Consider the following 20,884-nt stretch of genomic DNA (forward strand, 5'->3'; position numbering starts at 1 on the left):
CGTCTTCAGGACTCAGAGTCACTGCTATAGACAGTCTCATTATAAACACCTGTGTGTCGTCCTCAGGACTCAGAGTCAGTGCTATAGACAGTCTCATTATAAACACCTGTGTGTCGTCTTCAGGACTCAGAGTCACTGCTATAGACAGTCTCATTATAAACACCTGTGTGTCGTCTTCAGGACTCAGAGTCAGTGCTATAGACAGTCTCATTATAAACGCCTGTGTGTCGTCTTCAGGACTCAGAGTCAGTGCTATAGACAGTCTCATTATAAACACCTGTGTGTCGTCCTCAGGACTCAGAGTCAGTGCTATAGACAGTCTCATTATAAACACCTGTGTGTCGTCCTCAGGACTCAGAGTCAGTGCTATAGACAGTCTCATTATAAACGCCTGTGTGTCGTCTTCAGGACTCAGAGTCAGTGCTATAGACAGTCTCATTATAAACACCTGTGTGTCGTCTTCAGGACTCAGAGTCAGTGCTATAGACAGTCTCATTATAAACACCTGTGTGTCGTCCTCAGGACTCAGAGTCAGTGCTATAGACAGTCTCATTATAAACGCCTGTGTGTCGTCTTCAGGACTCAGTCACTGCTATAGACAGTCTCATTATAAACACCTGTGTGTCGTCTTCAGGACTCAGAGTCAGTGCTATAGACAGTCTCATTATAAACGCCTGTGTGTCGTCTTCAGGACTCAGAGTCAGTGCTATAGACAGTCTCATTATAAACACCTGTGTGTCGTCCTCAGGACTCAGAGTCAGTGCTATAGACAGTCTCATTATAAACGCCTGTGTGTCGTCCTCAGGACTCAGAGTCAGTGCTATAGACAGTCTCATTATAAACGCCTGTGTGTCGTCCTCAGGACTCAGAGTCAGTGCTATAGACAGTCTCATTATAAACACCTGTGTGTCGTCTTCAGGACTCAGAGTCAGTGCTATAGACAGTCTCATTATAAACACCTGTGTGTCGTCCTCAGGACTCAGAGTCAGTGCTATAGACAGTCTCATTATAAACACCTGTGTGTCGTCCTCAGGACTCAGAGTCAGTGCTATAGACAGTCTCATTATAAACACCTGTGTGTCGTCTTCAGGACTCAGAGTCAGTGCTATAGACAGTCTCATTATAAACACCTGTGTGTCGTCTTCAGGACTCAGAGTCACTGCTATAGACAGTCTCATTATAAACGCCTGTGTGTCGTCTTCAGGACTCAGAGTCAGTGCTATAGACAGTCTCATTATAAACACCTGTGTGTCGTCCTCAGGACTCAGAGTCAGTGCTATAGACAGTCTCATTATAAACACCTGTGTGTCGTCCTCAGGACTCAGTCAGTGCTATAGACAGTCTCATTATAAACACCTGTGTGTCGTCCTCAGGACTCAGAGTCAGTGCTATAGACAGTCTCATTATAAACACATGTGTGTCGTCCTCAGGACTCAGTCAGTGCTATAGACAGTCTCATTATAAACACCTGTGTGTCGTCCTCAGGACTCAGAGTCAGTGCTATAGACAGTCTCATTATAAACACCTGTGTGTCGTCCTCAGGACTCAGAGTCAGTGCTATAGACAGTCTCATTATAAACACCTGTGTGTCGTCCTCAGGACTCAGTCAGTGCTATAGACAGTCTCATTATAAACACCTGTGTGTCGTCCTCAGGACTCAGAGTCAGTGCTATAGACAGTCTCATTATAAACACATGTGTGTCGTCCTCAGGACTCAGAGTCACTGCTATAGACAGTCTCATTATAAACACCTGTGTGTCGTCCTCAGGACTCAGAGTCAGTGCTATAGACAGTCTCATTATAAACACCTGTGTGTCGTCTTCAGGACTCAGAGTCAGTGCTATAGACAGTCTCATTATAAACACCTGTGTGTCGTCTTCAGGACTCAGAGTCAGTGCTATAGACAGGCCGCAGTGCTGGTGGTGAGCGAGATGACGTCTGGAGACTGTGAGCGACCGGTGAGGGGACTTCAGTGGATCAGTGCCGGTGTGAACGATGTCCTCGCCTGTCCTCTGAAGAGATACATCAGGAGTGTGGATCATCCCTCCATCCAGTGGTACAAGGTACAAACACATCATCATCTCCATACGGGATCAGGTCGCTGTCGAGGCCTTGAATGAATAACAGTTCTGCCATTAATTACTCGCCTCTAATGTTGTTTTTCTGTTGAACAGAAACAAGATATTCATATTTCCCTTGACCTCTAGATTATATTAGTTTTAATGACATTTTTTCATGTCCGAATATTTTTTTAGGTCTAATGTGTGTGTTTGAACTGTATATAAAGTTTCCATCCATTTGGATCACACAGTCTTAACAAACAAACTCTATGTGATGCATGTCAGTCAGTCATAATTAAAACCGGTAAAAAAACGGTAATTTATGAAAATGTTGTTTCAGTGAATATTGCTTGTTCCACACTTAGCCATATTTAGCCATGTTCATACTTTTTAACCTGAATAGAATATTCAGTTAAAAAGAAAAGATTATTATTGAAATAAAACCGCACCGGCGGGAGAACCGGAGAACTGGAGGAACAGATAACGTGATGGATTGAGACGAGAGAGAGAGGAGAAAACTAAACTGGCTCTAATAAGAAATAAATAGGGGAACTAATGGGGACGGTTAACTGATGACCGTTGTTTTTAAGTGTTGATGTTTTTTAATGTGTACTTATGTCTTTGTGTTAAGGCGCTAGCAACGCCAAGATTATGGGTTTAATTCCCAGCAGAATTCTGATTAAACATTTACACCATCAATGCAGCATACATGCCAAATAGTGTTAATTGATTAATGAAAACTATGATGATAAAATGTTCGTCGACTACCTTTTTTTTTAGACGAGATGATGACGAGACGACACTGTTCATTAACGATAACTGTGACTATATCAACATGCAATATTGTTGATGAAAAGACAAGAGTAAAATATAGTAAAAAAAAAAAACTTTACCAAAATCAATTTTTTTTCAGCGGAAAATAGACTAAATATTACTGACCGTTTTTAACAGGCCACTACGAGCTTGCGTTTGCCAGATGTCAGGAGCTTAAATCCCCAATCAGAGCTTTTCTGTTAAAAGGAAACTGTAATAAATTAGCCTGGTTAAAACCAGAGCATTCTCAGTTGTAACTGAGTTATGGTCTGGCAAAGCGTCATAGACGAATCATTTCCAGAGGGGTGTCACCAACGGACGTCGTGGATAGACCTAAACCAATCAGAGCGATGAAGGAGATGACGTATGCAGAGCGGCGGAGACACATCTCCGAGTGTTGTTCTTTGCTCGGTTTTTAACTAAAAGGAAACGTTCAAATGGCTTAAAACAGACGCGATAGCTGATTGGAACGAGTGATGTTCGACGGCGGCGTCCATCTTTGTAATGTAGGCTACAAAATCTGCTTCAAAATCCCAGCGCTGTCGTCATCGTGTAAAGCCCGCCCCAACGTTTCTGATTGGTGCCTCGATTTCGACGGATTGGAAATGGGTTTGAATGAGCTCTTTGCCAGACTAACTTTCAGAGCAAATCTAAATTTGCCGGAAGTTGTCTGGGTTTTCCCAGGCTAGTAATAAATCCAAACATGATCTCGACTATATTATAATAATAAATGCACTTACGCAACCTCTGCGTGGAATTCTGTGGAATTTCAGTGTTTTCATTTTTGAGGGAAGTTTCTTGTTTTATCAGTTTTCAAAATGTAAAGAGTGTGTTTATTTTTATGACAAATAGCCTACACTAGATGGGGTAAAATAAATAAATGCCTAGGAGTCGACATTTTCTTGATTAGTGCTTATGTGAAAGTGCAATAATTATGATGAAATTCTAAAATGACTACAGTCGTGATTATAATTGAGAAAAATAAATGTGATTATCAATTTAACCAGCATAATGCAGCATGACGAAAATGAAAAAAGTTTACGTTGAATAAAATTAGACTAAAATTCCCAGACGTTTAGTCAACTTAAACTTGACTAGACAAAAACAGGACAAGGCTAAATAAAAAATAGCTGATGAAATTAACACTACTGCCAAACGCATTCATGTAAATGTGAATGTCCTCAGAGGATAGTTGAGAAAATGACAACAAAATACATCATCTTTATTGTGGATCTGTGCAGCTGCCTAATATAAACTCTATTGCTACTGTGTCTGCTGTCTTCTCTGATTCTCAGAACTGTGAGCCTCTTCAAGAAGATGAGAAGTTTGCTCCAAATGAAGAGATGCTTAACATACGTAAAGTGCATCTCGATGATGCTGGATTGTACACCTGCAAAATGACCTTTAGTTTAGGTGGAGTCGTCGGTCAAATGGCTGAATCTGTAGAGTGTGAAGTTCACGGTGAGCGGTTACTGCACAATGGCCATTATTAAAGCTTATATGTGTACATCTAGGCCCTGTTCACACCTGCTATTAACATCTATTAACATGCATTTCATATCCAGATTGCATTTACACCTTCATTTCAATGCATTCCTAGTGTGATCGGATAGAGATCGCACTAACCTGTGCAAAATGCAAATCGACTCTTACATATTACACAAGAGATGCATTAACTCAAACATTTCCATAATCTGCCCAATTTTAAAAATATTGCTAAATAATTCAAAATACTTTCCATTACTTTTTGTTTCCTTACGAAACCTTCAGTAAAGGATGTTAATAGAGATAAGAAGTAAAATAAAGATGAGAAGTTTTAAAGTGAAGAAGTGTAATTCAGTTTTAATATCTTGTATAACAAGAGCACATGGTGGCCAATCAGAACATATGAGGAAAAAAGACAGACAAAAGCATTTCATGCAATGCAATTGCAAATACTTTATCATCTCTTTTATATCTAACAATGTTATCTCATATTTCACCCGTAATAGTCTATTTATAAACATATTCTTTCTACCACTGTCCACGTATTCTCTCTAACCACAATGAAATTATACTTTTAAATATAAAACTAAACCGCCAGTAGAGGGATCAGAGAGACGCCGGCCGGTGTATGACACATACATTTAGCTCTGATTAACGGATGTGAATAATCATGCATAACAGATAACTTCTCCAGAAATGCTTTGTTAACTTTATCTCAATTTAATTAATAAGAAACTTTTTTTTCAATATTTTGTCAATTTGCTTTTTAATGTGTTCTTTTTTTATAATTATCGCAGATGAATATTTAGAGAAACCGAGGTTGATTGAGCCAGTTAATGAGATCATCAAAGTTGAGAGAGGTAAGCTGGACATTTCTTTTAATTATCAGAATATATTTATTTATTCATGTATCTTTTATTTATCTCAATTTTTTAGCTACTCATATGTTCTGTACACTCAAAGTTCAGTTACTTGAGCAATAAACCACATCCTGCAACTAAATTCACTGTAACCCTTTTACAATAAGGTTCAATTTCCTGACATTAACCATGAACAATACTTCTAACACATTTCTTGGTCACACTTTACAATAAGGTTCATAAGTTACATTATTTAATGTTTTAACTAACATGAACTAACAACAAGCAATACATTTGTTACATTATTTATTAATGTTAGTGAATAAAAATCCAGCTGTTCATTGATTGTTCATGTTAGTTCACAATGCATTAACTAAATTTACCAAATACAACATTTGATTTTAATAATGCATTTGTAAATGTTGAAATTAATATTAATTAAAATTAATAAATGCTGTAGAAGTATTGTTCCGGTCTGAAATCGATTGCTCCGGTCTGCCTCGCTGTCTACCGTGTGGTTTGCGTCTGTAAGCTCCGTATAGCTTTCCGTTTTGAATCTCTTTTTACTATCATTCCTTGTTGTTAATATCGCTAAACATATCGTACTCGTCAACCAGATATCTGATATTATCTAATTTTGTCTGTCACATTGATCTGACTTCGCAAGCTTTAATCTAAATCACTATCGCTTGCAAAACGCTCTAGCCTTCCGCTAGCCTGTTAATCTGCCATCCGTGTTTGGCGTCTTTATTCTCTCTCGCGCTCTTGTGCCTTTTCGAGTCCATCAAACAACTGTGTTGAGTAGGATCAGTCAACAAACACGGTGAGTCATGTCTTCTCCTATTATTGTCACTTGCACTTCATGTCACATGTATAGTATAGCCTTCTCTGTCAGCGCCGAGGGCTTTACATGTGATAAATGCAGGAAGATAGTCAGGCTGACGGAGAAGATTTCAGAACTAGAGACACGCATCCAAACTTTAATCGAGGATAGTAAGAGTGCAAGGGCTTTAGATACTGCTTTGGATGCGCCTAGCTTAGTAAACTCTGTACACTCTGTAAACTCTGTTGTTGGATTCCAGCTGAAGTAGAGCCCGTGCAGCAGGGCAACTGGGGGACAAAACACCGCTCTTCCGTTCCGATTACCATAACAAATAGATTCTCCCCACTCAGTGAAACACCCACTGAGAATCCTGTTGAATGTGCCCTAGTTATTGGCGATTCTATTACACGGAACGTGAAAATAGAGACACCAGCCACCATAGTCACATGTTTGCCGGGAGCCAGATCGTCAGATCGATCAACATCAAAGCAAATTTAAAAGTGCTGGCTAATGTTAATCGTAAATTCTCTAAGATTATTATTCATGTCGGCACTAATGATGTTTGACTTCGCCAGTCGGAGATCACAAAAATTAATATTAAAGAGGTGTGTGAACTCGCAAGTACGATGTCAGCCACTGTAATTTGCTATGGCCACCTTCCTGTTCGCAGGAGTGATGACATAGTTAGTAGACTGTCCTCACTCAATGGCTGGCTGTCTAAGTGGTGTCCGCAGAATAATATAGAATTCATAGACAATTGGAAAGGTTTTTGGGGCAGACCTGACCTGTTGAAAAGAGATGGTATTCATCCCTCCTGGGATGGTGCTGCTCTTCACTCTAGTAATATGGCACATAGTCTTATAGACCTCAAACATGACAATCTGGGGCTCAGGTCAGGAAGCAGACAGACTGGCTAAACCGACCGTCTGCTAGCGGCCTCACGTCACTGAGGTCAGATAAATCCCATCACATAGAGCCTCTTTCACCTAGATATCATCATATAGAGACTGTGTCTGTTCCCCGAATTAGGACATACAAAATATAATGCAGATGAACTAATGATAAAGTTCGGGTTGCTGAATATTCGATCCCTTTCTTCAAAAGCACTCATTGTTAATGATATGATTACAGAACATAACCTAGATGTGCTGTGTTTGACAAACTTGGGTAAAACCAGACAATTACATTACTTTAAATGACTCCACCCCGCATGATTACTGTTATAAACATGAGGCTTGTTTAAAAGGAAAAGGGGGAGGTATTGCTGTAAATATCTTCAGTATTACTCAGTCTAGTTTCAAATATAATTCTTTTGAAGTGATGGTGCTTTCTGTAACGTTATCTAGCGTTAGTGATAAATCCCCTTTGACATTTGTGCTGGCTACTGTATACAGGCCACCAGGGCACCATACAGACTTTATCAAAGAATTTGCTGACTTTCTATCAGAGTTAGTACTGGCTGCAGATAAAGTACTAATTCTTGATGATTTTAATATACATGTAGATAACGAAAAAGATGCCTTGGGATTGGCCTTTAAAGACATTCTAAACTCTATTACATCATAAGAAGAATGCCATCTATGCTAATGTTAGTCTTTCTTTTATTCCGAGGTTTACCGCAGTCAGCCGGATCCGGGCCGTATCCAGATCAGCCGGTGGACCTGCGCCTGGACACGTCCACAACACATCCCTGCAGTGCCAGCCCCATCAGCCCTGTGAAGGCCTCATCGACACGACAGCACCGGCACTGATCCTCAACAGACTCGTCTCCATACCGGCGTGACTCCGACCTCCAACCAGAGGGAACTGGATAAATATTCGGAATGTTCTGATCCCATCTGACCTCTGACCTGTAATGCCTGGATCATAATCACACACTGTTCACTCATTGGCCAGAGGAGAACTGGCCCCCGACTGAGTCTGGGTTCTCCCAAGTTTTTTTTTTTTCCATTCTGTCACTGATGGAGTTTGGGTTCCTCCACTGTTGCCTTGGATTTTGGCTGCTTAGTTGGGGACATTTAATATTCAACTATATTATTGATCTGCCTTACTTCAGGTGGACGATGACGCAATTTTCTTCTAGAAAAAACTGTTGTATTATTTTCCTGTTATCACTGTGAAGCTGCTTTGATACAATCTGTATTGTAAAAAGCGCTATATAAATAAAGGTGAATTGACATGACGTGACTTGTTCATTCTTGTTAACTAAGGTAGTTAACTAATGAACCTTATTGTAAAGTGTTATGTAAATTTCAACATTTAATAATACATTATTAAAATTATATGTTGTGTCTGTTAATATTATTTAATGAACCCGAGCTAACAAGAACTAGCACCGAACAGTTGTATTTTCATTAACTAATGTTAACAAAGATGAATAAATACTGTAGAAAATGTATTGATCATTGTTATTTAATGTTAGTTAATGCATGAACTAATGTTAACTAATGGGCTCTTGTTGTAAAGTGTTACCAAAGCTAAAACTGTAAGTGTGTGTTGCCTGTGAGAGTCAGAGAATACTATAAACTCCAGCTGTGTTTTTGTTTTTCAGGTTCATCCTTCAGGAAGGATTGTGTTGTTGTTGTGCCGGGAAAAGGCGTTCCCCAGGTGCCAGTGCTGTGGAAAGTTACCTTGGGATCTGAAGAATCCCAATCTGAGGAATTTATCTCCGATAACACGTCGCATCGCATTTATCAGGAAAGCATGAAGTGAGTACTGAATTTAGCTGTGTTTCAGATAAGACAAAGACAGGGAATGAAGTTTGAATGAAGTATCCTTTGGTGTTTGGAACTATACAGACTAGATTTATATATTTATTATGAACAATCTTATGATAAAGTTCCTACAAGAAAAAAGAGAAAATACTCTAAATAAACAAAGCACCTTTCATATGTCACTGTAACAGACATAGTCCAGTGAGAGCTGTGTGTGTGTGTGTGTGTGTGTGTGTGTGTGTGTGTGTGTGTGTGTGTGTGTGTGTGTGTGTGTGTGTGTGTGTGTGTGTGTGTGTGTGTGTGTGTGTGTGTGTGTGTGTGTGTGTGTGTGTGTGTGTGTGTGTGTGTGTGTGTGTGTGTGTGTGTGTGTGTGTGTGTGTGTGTGTGTGTGTGTGTGTGTGTGTGTGTGTGTGTGTGTGTAAACCTCACTCCCCTGATATCAAGAGACTGTTGTCTTTATCCTCCATGATTGAGCGCTCGCCTCTTATGCATTCGGGTTTGAGTCTCGCTTAGAGCAGGCGGTTCGAGCTGGAGGGGCTACATAATGTATTTCAATAGTTGGATAATACAAAAATTACTGTTACCACATGATTATTTAATATTTAAAACATTTTCATTAAGTTTTCCCAGTCAAAATTATGTCACAGTTATGCATTGTGACATATACCATTACTTGGATATAGGATTATCATGCATCTGTCATGAGTCACAACAGAAGGAAAATATTCATATAAAAAAATGACTAATTGTAAAAAGTCCACCTGAAGTAAAGCAGATCAATAATACTGTTGAATATTAAATGTCCCCAACTAAGCAAGCCAAATTACACTTTTTTTTTTACATTTATTTAGGGCTGTCAAATGATTAATCACGATTAATCACATCCAAAATAAAAGTTTTTTTTACATAATATATGTGGGTGCACTGTGTATAATTATTTTGTGTATATATATAAATACACACACATGCATGTATATTTAAGAAAAAAATATTATTTATATATAAAATATTTATATTTATATATAATATAAATTATATATAAATCTATATACAGTATATACATGAAAATATTTCTTAAATATATACAAGCATGTGTGTGTATTTATATATATAAAATAATTATGCACAGTGCACCCACATATATTATGTAAAAAAAACTTTTATTTTGGATGTGATTAATCACGATTAATCATTTGACAGCCCTACATTTATTTTAAGAATCAAAATGATTTAGTGAAAGAATATATATATATATAGGTAAATATTCCTGTTTATTAGTAGGTAACAATACATTGGTCAGTTATAATCAATATAATGTTAAGTTAAAAGTGTAACTGTGTGTCCTTTCCTCTTAAAGTGAAAGCAGAACGGAGGAGGGTTTTGTGTTAGTGCAAACACTCTCCGTGTCAGATGTTTGGCAGGAAGATTTCTATCTAAACTTCACCTGTATGGTGTTCAGCAGCCGAGGAACCCCGAGCGGACAGTTCTCCCTCATTCCTGCAGGTGCGACACCATAACACCGTCACACCATCACAACATCACAGCATCACACCATCACACCTTCACACCATCACAGCTTCACAGCATCACATCAGAGCATCACAACATCACAGCATCACACCATCACAGCTTCACACCATCACAGCATCACACCCGTCACAGCATCACAGCGTCACACCATAACAGCGTCACACCATCACAGCATCACAACATCACAGCTTCACACCATCACACCATCACAGCATCACACCGTCACAACGTCACACCATCACAGCATCACAGCGTCACACCATCACAGCATCCCACCATCACAGCATCACACCATCACACCCTTCACACCATCACAGCATCACACCCGTCACAGCATCACACCATCAAAGCATCACACCATCACAGCATCACACCGTCACAGCATCACACCATCACAGCATCACACCATCACAACATCCCACCATCACACCATCACAGCATCACACCATCACACCATCACAGCATCACACCATCACAGCATCACACCGTCACAGCATCACACCATCACAGCATCACACCATCACAGCGTCACACCATCACAGCATCACAGCATCACACCATCACAACATCCCACCATCACAGCATCACACCGTCACAGCATCACACCATCACAACATCCCACCATTACAGCGTCACACCATCACAGCATCACAGCGTCACACCATCACAGCATCACACCGTCACAGCATCACACCGTCACAGCATCACAACCTCCCACCATCCCAGCATCACAACATCCCACCATCACAACATCACAGCATCACACCATCACAGGATCACACCATCACATCACACCTTCACAGTATCACTACATCACACCATCACAGCTTCACACCATCACAGCATTACACCCTTCACACCATCACACCATCACAGCTTCACAGCATTACACCCTTCACACCATCACAGCTTCACACCATCACAGCATCACACCATCACACCCGTCACAGCATCACACCATCACTGCATCACACCATCACAGCATCACACCCATCACAGCATCACACCCATCACACCCATCACTGCATCACACCATCACTGCATCACACCATCACTCCATCACACCATCACAGCTTTTTGCAGCTTTTTAAGACTTTATTGGTCCAAAATCTTGCTGCATCAAATGTCATTTTGTTATCGGCTGTTGTTGTTTCGCTTTGAGTGTCGACAGACCAGTGACTAGTTAACTGGTTAAATGAGCAATGGGTCTTTCTCCTTTAGTCATAGTGGCCGAGATTTAGGGCAAGTGAAAACCATTAAACTCACAAGTCTTCACCATATCCCTCTGGGGTCTAAGGTGTTTTCGGGGTCCTTGAGATGTTTTGACATGCCCTGACATTTGTGCTTTTTTCAGTTGCTTATAAACATATTAATGGCAAAGGTGTAATTACACTCTATTTAGCACAAACAGGGCTACCATAATATGTGAGCAACATGTATGTACATGTTTGTATTTTTGAGAGAATAATGTTTATGCATGGTTATTGAAAAAACTAAAAATTTAAGTTTCTGAAATTAGGCCACAAAACACATACTAAATATGTGTCCACAAGACTTTTGACTAATGGATGTTGTCGCCTAGAGTTTTTGCTTAAAAATGATCTGAAAATCATCCTGCCTAATCAGTCACATAAAACAATACATTGATTTAAACTTTGTAAGACACGTTTTGTTTGGAAAGGCAATATGCGTGGGGGCGTGAATGATCATGAATAATGCTGTGATTCACACCTGAGAAGACAATGAGTTGCATAATGACCCTTTCAGTCAGGTGTGTCACTGGGTACCACAAGAAAGAATGTGAGGACTTATTTAGTATGCATGCATATTGTATAATACCCAAGATAAACATTTCTAGTAACTATGCAGTTAATTCTCATACTGTATTTTCAGAAAGTTTTGGAATATATCCTCTCCCTAAATGTGTCACTAATAAAAAACAATGATAAATAATTGAATGAGAAGGCTTATATTAACCTATTAATGTTGCTTACATCTACCTTATTTTATTTTTTGCTATTTTATTAAAAAGTGTTCACATATAAATCAACAACAATTACAATTTTAACAATGTTTCAAGTGTAATCTTTTTTTGTAAAAAGTATACATTTTATCATACGTATTTCAAAGTTATTAGTTAGAATATTGGAACAAAAACTATAGAAACATCTTAGTTGATAATTCAATATACTTTATTTTTGACAAAACATCCCATACTATATATTTAACATATGAGCAGAAATTGGCGAACAAAAGCTTATTTGATGTGAAAGTAGTCTATTTTACAGTAAAAACTTTATAATCTATCCAAAACTAATCAACGAAATCTTAACTAAACATTCATATTTCGTCTGTAACATATCGTTTTTATGATATATTAGCATATAAATGTTAATTTGCAGTTTAACACGTTGCTTATACGGCACAGATGCAAGCTTTATTAGTAAACAACAGCACGCATCTGTGCAGTTCATTCATTCAAACACAGACATACGATTCATATTTAAACAGTCTTTTTGCGGTTTACAGACACTATTGCATATTGCGATGAGAACAAAGCACTTAAGAATAAAGAACTTACTATTCCACCTCAGCTAGATCCGTTGCTCCTCGAAGTGAAACTAAACCGGCACTTCTGAGGTACATTTTTCAGGATTATTATCACGATAGTAATAATAGCGTCGTAGAGTCTGATTAAACTTGATGTGTTTTATCCAGTTGATGTGGCACGTTTGCATGGATTGCCTCAGATCATTTGCGTTTGAATAGCGCGCGCTCTCCGCGGGCGTGGTCACATTAACACTTAATGAGCTATAATGAGCTGAAATGAGAACGACTGACATCTCTCTCTTTTCATACAGATTACATAAACTGAGAATATTTGTTTTTTATATAAATTACTTCATTTCAAAAGAAGAGAATTCAAGCTTCATGCCTGTGTGCCTGTATTCCTGCTTGACTGAGTATTCGCTGAGTTACAGTTCATTTTCGGACGTGTTTCAGACTTCATTGACAGAGAGAACGCAGAACTCGCATCATGTTTATTTCTCTTTATTTGGCAAAAAGCACAACACTTTGTTTTTGTTGTGAGTATCCACAAAAAAATAGACACTTAACAGGATTGAATGATGTATAACACTTATATGTAAGATCAAAATCAACAGAGTATTTTGAGTCTCTTTTGCACTAAGAAAAAAAGCGAGCCCGTCGCGCCGCAAATCTATTGGTTTGTCTGAAGTTTTAATGGTTGAGTTGACTATAAATTAAATCACTGAAATAATCATTTTAATTATTGAACGTATTAAATGAATAATTATTCCTCATTTATGTTGATTCAACATAAAGATACGTGGACTCGATGCGTTAATATTTTTATTATTAAACCACAACCCTAATTTATTTATTTACTTTTTTAAATAACATTTTGAATGCCCCTTTCTCCATTATTTTATTAACTAGTTTATTTACTTGTTCTCTTTTGTAGATACCGGCATCTTTTCATGACACATTTGTCTTGTTTATTTATTAAATAGTTATTTATTATTTATTCTGTGTTTACAGAATGACATGTTTTAAAGTTTATATTGCTTTCAAATGATTTTGAAGATTGGTATTTGGAAAATAAAATGTCTATAAGCAAGCATATGATCTACTTTCACTTGTCTATTATACCAGCAACACAAACAGATTTCCACATCCACAGATCCGAATATCTTCTTGCTTCTCGGGCTTCTCCTGGGGTCGGTTGCGCTGCTTTTCGTGATGGGAGTTTCTCTGTGCACCGTATTCAAGGTGGAACTGGCCTTGTGGGTCCGGACTGTGTTTCCATTCCTCTACAAAACCACAGGTACTCACATAAACAGGAAATATACTTTTGCACATTAGCAGTGTCGCGCAGTTACTTGGAAATAACACAGTTACATTAACTGAAGTTCACACCTTCCCCTGCAATCAAAGCATTACAGGACATGCTGAAACTTTGTTTCTGGTGATGTTTCTTCTAGATGGTGATGGTAAGCAGTATGACGCCTACATTGCCTACCCAAGAGTGCTTGATGGCTCGAGTGAAAAGGCTGAGGTGTTTGCGATGAGCACTTTGCCGCAGGTCTTGGAGGGCCGGTACGGTTATAAGCTCTTCATCCTGGGCCGGGACGGTCTACCTGGAGAAGGTAAAGAGTTTGCAACAAAACAAAGCACTGTAATATAAACCAGCGGTTCTTCTTGTGATCACACTGGAAATCAATACAAACATTAGCTGTATTACAGTAGTCTGGGTTAGGGCTGCATGATTTAGGGAAAAAATCTATTTGGGATTATTATGATAAAAATTGTGAGGTTTGCTGTGCTTCTTAGTGGGGCTGCACAATTTGGGCCAAAATTTTGTGATTTTATATATCAAAATGACTAAATAATAATACTTTTTAATATCATTTTTGTTGTTAATATCAAACAAAAAGTTATAATAATAGATAATGAGTAATCAAGAAAATAATATAATAATGAATAAGATTGGTGGATGTTATTTTATGTCCCCTCATTATTTGTGGTGAAAAGCTGTGTAATAAGTCATTTCCCATACATTTTCGGTAGGGATGCACCGATATAAAAATTTTGTCCGATAACCGATAATCATTAATATTTTTAAGCTGATAAATCTAAATCCAAATATTTATATAATTTTTGAGAGCCTGATTACAAAAACACAAGTCTCGCCATTAACCTTCTGGGGTCTGAGGTGTTCTGACATGCTCTGACATTTGTGCTTTTTTCTGTTACTTGTGACATTTTCATGGCTAGAGTCTGATTACACTGTATTCAGCACAAACTCTGCTACAGTAATATGTCAGCAGCATGTAGGTAAAAGTTTGTAGTTTTGAGATAATGACGTTTATGCGTGGTTTGTGAAAAAACTAAAAAAAAATTGTCACTGAAATAAGGTCATGGAACCCATACTGATTATTTCTTCACAAGACTTTTGAAAATTGTATCACTTAGCCTGGAGTATTTGCTCGAAAACTATGTGAAAATCATCCTGACTACTCATTCAGATAAGACAATAAAGTCTTTTAAAATTTGTATGACGTGTTTTGTGTAAGAAAGCTTTATGCGAAGGAGGCGTAATCTCATTAATATTACTGCTTTTCACACCTGAGAAAGACAAAGACCCTCCCATAATGGCCCTATTAGGTGCTATCAGGCCATATCATTAGGAGCCTTGCACAAAGAATGAGATTTAAAAAAGAATGGCTTTTAGATTGTTTGGATTTATTTACAACACAACATAATCCAAAGATACACAACAAAGGATAAATCTAAAGACAGAGGCTTGAACAGTCACACAACTTTGTGCCATTCCTGAAACATAGTACATACCTGTCATTTCCAAGGTGTTTGATTTTTCACTTAACCATGTTCATGTACGGAGTCTCCTGTGAATGTTGACGTCAGCAGGACTCATCAGTGGCATCTGGTCCCTGTAAAAAAATAAACCTGTGAACAAGCTGATATCAAGAGAAACTATAGGGCTGCACAATTTTGGGAATACATTTTAGATTTTTCTGGTTAAAATTATTATTAAATATATATGAACACCAAGTTTGTTGTGCATTGTTATAGCCTATCTGTAGGGCTGCATAAAATAATAACAGAGAGATAGCAGGCAGCCTATATATCGTTAAAAAGTACACTTCAGTAACACTACACTAGACAAAAATATATGGATTATCATATGTTACTTCAAACGTTTCCATTCGTTATGAAATGAGATTGGAGAAAAACATGAAGCCTAATGTTTGGCGTGTTTTGCTTTTCTAACCCACAGCGCGAGTGACTCAAACTCAGCGCATGCAGAGAACGTTTACTGAAGCGATCGAGCCGCTCCAAACTATGAAACATTATTCTTACCATATTATACATATCTACGTGTGAGCAGATATCCACAAACACAGTATTTAACAGTAAACACAGGTCTAAACATTATAATATTCACCATTGAAGAATAAGCCTACTTTATATCATGCTGTGTTTAATTATCGAAGATAAAAACATTCTTGTGTTTACATGTATATTAATTTAGCATTAGGCTTCATGTTTCACTCCAATCTCATTTCATAACATTTTAGTCTGGCACCAGTTTAACTAGTAGCTACAATGTAAAGTATATACAACCATAAGACGCTTATTATGTGTCTTACCTTAAAAATCGTTCTCATAATCAAATCGTGTTCTTCCAAGGTTAATAAGGTGCACAGACCAAACACTACCAAACGCGTTGAAAAGCAGAGCAGGGCTGAAGTCGCTGGGTCTGTGTTTAGAGGCGATGAGGGCGTTGCGTTCCTCCGCGTGGATCATTTGAATCTGAACAGCTCGCGCGCGTGTGGGCGGGGTCACATTAGAGTTAATGAGCTCCGGCTGAAGAAACTGTACATGTCGTTGCTTTCATACGGATTACTTAAACAGAGAATATTTGTTTTTGGTATGATTTACATCATTTAAAAATGGAGACTTAAAGCTTTGTAAAGACATAACTCTCACGTGTGGGTGGCAAGTATTTGCTGAGTTAAAGATCATTTTCTGTCGCGTTTCAGAATGAACTTCACATTGAGAGAGACGACAGAACGCGCATCATGTTTATTTTCTTGATTTTACGAAAAACACAACATTTTGTTTTTATTATTAGTGTACACAAATAAAAGTAGACATTTAACAGTTTTGAATGATGTATAACACTTGCCTGTATCACAAAAATATCAGTTATTTGAGTCTCTTTTGCACTGATAAGAAAAAAAGAGAGACAATCGCGCCGACCCCAGAGGGTTAAAAGCCACGTCCCAAACACAGTTATAACGATGCTCTCATCATAATTCTATGTAGCTGATATTACAGACTTGCGCTGCACATGTTGCACTGAACTGTATTTTCCTTTTATGAAGTTATTTCAAATATATTTAAAGCATTTTAAAACCATCATGTTGAACCGTGCACATCTAAATAATCCATTATTTATCGGCTTTAATATATCGGCCAACTCGCTTTATCGGGCCGATAATGAAAACATTAAAAATGAAGATACATCGGCATCGATACCGATATGGTGGCCGATATATTGTGCGTCCCTAATGTTAGGTTTAATCCCGATGTTCTGCCGGGCTGATTCTCCTCCTCATGTTTCCAGCGGTGGTGGATGTTGTCGAGGAGGCTCTGACCCGCTGCCGTCGACTTCTTCTCCTCTACACCTCGACGTCTCTCTGCAGTCCCGAGGCGCTGGAGTGGGCCGAGCAGCAGACGGGCCTGTACCGAGGGCTCGTGGAGAACACCGTGAGCATCGTGCTCCTGGAGCTGGAGGAGATCCGAGAGCCCGACCGCCTGCCTCACTCGGTGAGACTCCTCAAGGAGAAACAGGGAGCGTTACAAGCCTGGAAGAGAAGGAAGAGGTGGATGTGCTGCGACTGGAAGACGGAGAAGCGCTTGACCTCTCTCGACCCCTCGGCACGCTTCTGGAGGGAGGTGCGCTACCATATGCCTGTCAGAGGAAAAGCCAAAAACAGGAATTGGTTTAGTTTCTAGCTTGAAGTGATGCAGTCAGCAATCTGGAGGTGAAAAGAAGCTTTAGCTTTAGCGCAACAGGAACCGCACACTTTTTCACCAGCCTTTGTTCCAGAGGTTCTTTTTTGAAATTTTAGTAAAGAAATATAAACAGATTAGCCAAACATGTCAGCTCCCACATGGATCTCTATATTACAGTCTTTTCTCTTTATTTTTGGAGACCAACGATTTTTTCTTCTGAAGCCCAGTTGTTTCTCTGATTACAACCTAAAACTATCCACCACAGAACTCTTGATGGGAAGACCCAGAGATCTGTCTTAAAGGTTCTCTAAGCGATCCTGGGTGACGTCACTTCTTGTTGACGTTCGAACTATTGTCAAACAAAACGGAGGCTAGCTAGACCCTCCCTCCTCCTCATCCGCGCACTAACCCCCCAAACCCCGCCCCCAAACCCTTCTTGTCGGTCATTGGCTGGAACAGTTTGTTATGTTTCGGGGAGCGGGTCGCCGCAGTTTGTTTTTGTTGCTGTTTGTGGAGCCTGGGCTGTCTACAGAGATCGCGTTTCTTTACAGTGTGTTCAGGGGACAGGCAGCCAGCGGATAGTGAGGAGATGTTTGCTGTATGTGACAAAAAGTGTTTTGGCCTAAAAAACGCGTGACATCGCTTAGAGCACCTTTAAAGGCTGTTGCACACTGAACCTGAAACCAGACCACAATGTTTTCAGTGAACTAAGATGAAGAGAACTTGAGCTCTTGCACACCAGTCATTCTATGGACACAAAATAGAAAGCTGTAAATACTATGTCAGATGTAAAATATAAAAAAAATACAGAAATGATGGATATAAAAACCAAAAGATTGTATGTTTTTTTGCTGCACACATACTGTGCTCTTGTGTTCATACTGTGATTGGATTCACAAACAATCTGTTGTGCAGTGATATATTTTTTGCTTAATGTGTTTTATTGTACTTTTATGATTTTTACTCCAAATATTTTTACATTTTCTATTTACTATATGAATTGCGTATTTAATATGAATATTCAATTCAATTCACATTTATTTGTATAGCACTTTTCACAATACACATCGTTTCAAAGCAGCTTTTCAGAAAATGCATGAGTCGAGTCCATATTACAATTTACAGTGATCTGTTATCAGAGGAAACTGTCTAAGTTATGCATTTCAGAAATGTGCATATACAAAATCACAGTTAGCTAAAAATGTATCAATTTAAACAATGTAATAATTTAAGGGAGAAACAACGAGCTCATTGAAGTAATGAATACTTGTTTGTTAACAATTGAGGATGACATTTAGAAAAATGTAGCAAATGAAGAGATTTTTTTAAGTGCCCCTATGATGCTTTTTGAGATATTACCCTTCATATAGTGAGTAATAAAGATGTTTGTGAATGTAAAAGATCTGCAAAGTTTCACAGGACCGTAGGGTGTCCCGTTTGTCATGTTAGTGTGATAATGTGCTCTTCTTCTGAGCCGTGAGCTCCACAGCGACTGCGGCCGACAGGCATTACGTCACAGAGTGTGACAGAGCCATTCCCTCCCGAAAGACACAAGCGATTCTGAACTGAAACGAGTCGTCAGTAATTCCAGACTCACTTCAAGCTGAACCAGGGTGGGTTTGTAACTCATTAGCATAATGCCTCCATTGGCCTTCAGGCTGCCCGCAAGCAATGCCGCCATCGTAGCTGTTCGTATCACTAGAGATTCTAAGGCTGTGACACAGTGGCGCGACGAAGGTCCTAATTCGAAGGTGCCATCAAATACACAATGAAGGACACAATAAATGTTTCCATCCACGCGTTTTTATCCGAATTAAGTGATATCGAATGAAAAATGCCTTATAGAAACAGTAAAATTCGATTGAATTTCATGAATATCGACTCAAATGAAATACGTTCGGTCTCATCGGAATTTATCTTGATCGATATACGGCTTATGCGATAAACGCTGATGGAAACGTTATTTGCCGAATAAATAATGAATTGCGATTAAGTTTTAGGTCATGTTATGGTTGCAACACGCCACAAAACATAGAAGTAGTTTTAGTTCATTTCCGCCCAGTATTTGCGCACACATGTGGGTGTCAACAAAGACAGATGTAAGTGGACAAAGCAAAGAAATGCTTCAACCAAAGGGTTTCCGTGAGGTGTCTCTGAGCCGCGATGGAGCGCTGTCGTTCCCACACCACAGGCGCCTCCGCTGGCGTCGGGCATTTACGTGCATCTGCATCATCATAGCCATGTGTTGATAGCGTCGTTGTTTTCTTATTATAGCTTGTTATTACATGGCTTGCTTGAATTCTAATGTATAATGCGGTCTGTTATTTCTTGATAACACACCGTTGCCATGGACGCAGTTCAGAGACGGAACGGACTATTTTCTTTAGCGGAAGCAATACAATAGTTTTTAAATCAATAAACTCCTTTTTAAATCAATATTTTGTGTCAAATTATTTAACAATGTAGATTGTTCCAAAGCTGCTTTACAGTGATCAAAGGAAATTAAAGTAACAGAGATTGAAAACCTGCGGGTTTTTATCTCCATAAATATATCTAGTAGTAAAGCTAATGCAAGGGCTATAAATCATTAGCTGATACTTCCTCGTCATCATGGAAAGCGCGCAGTTCATGGTTGCATAGCAGCGACAGACACCATGGGAGCGCGAGCGCTTGTGGAAAGGAGAGCGTTTTAGGCGCGATATGTGAACGGCCTCTTACAGTGTTGGCAAATTACGATATTTTTGTCTTCCTTGATGAAATACTTCCACACATCTGATGTGTGGTGTCTGTTGGTGACGTTCGCCATTTTGAATTAATTTATGGTTAATGGGCGCTCGAGTAGTCGATTGTTTCCAACAGCGCCGACTAGTGGTTGAAGTAATCAATCTCTCGACTACTCGACTAGTCTGTGCAAGGCCTTATATATATAGCCTACACCTCCTTAAAGAAATCATCAGTTTAGTTATATTTGCAGGAAGATGTCCTGAAATCTGTTCTTCATCATCTCTAAAGCTCGATCTATGCACTGTGCTC

The 20,884-nt window shown here is 38.9% G+C and overlaps 1 protein-coding gene across 2 annotated transcripts in view; it reads left to right on the forward strand.

Moving 5' to 3' along the window:
• Window positions 1–17,895, forward strand: part of zmp:0000000936 (interleukin-1 receptor type 1) — a 41,892-nt gene extending 23,997 nt beyond the window's left edge. For both annotated transcript variants that reach the window (XM_056240898.1, XM_056240897.1), the window contains 8 exons: window positions 1,883–2,063; window positions 4,169–4,334; window positions 5,156–5,218; window positions 8,593–8,749; window positions 10,113–10,258; window positions 13,989–14,132; window positions 14,290–14,454; window positions 17,460–17,895. In XM_056240898.1, coding sequence (XP_056096873.1) covers window positions 1,883–2,063; window positions 4,169–4,334; window positions 5,156–5,218; window positions 8,593–8,749; window positions 10,113–10,258; window positions 13,989–14,132; window positions 14,290–14,454; window positions 17,460–17,851 — 1,414 coding nt within the window. In that variant the 3' untranslated portion in view covers window positions 17,852–17,895. The remainder of the gene's footprint in view (window positions 1–1,882; window positions 2,064–4,168; window positions 4,335–5,155; window positions 5,219–8,592; window positions 8,750–10,112; window positions 10,259–13,988; window positions 14,133–14,289; window positions 14,455–17,459) is intronic.
• The last annotated feature ends 2,989 nt before the right edge of the window (window positions 17,896–20,884 follow it).

This window comes from Rhinichthys klamathensis, unplaced genomic scaffold, assembly GCF_029890125.1.
Source record: "Rhinichthys klamathensis goyatoka isolate OS25496 unplaced genomic scaffold, OSU_Roscu_1.1 h1tg000618l_1, whole genome shotgun sequence".
Taxonomy (NCBI): Eukaryota; Metazoa; Chordata; class Actinopteri; order Cypriniformes; family Leuciscidae; genus Rhinichthys; species Rhinichthys klamathensis.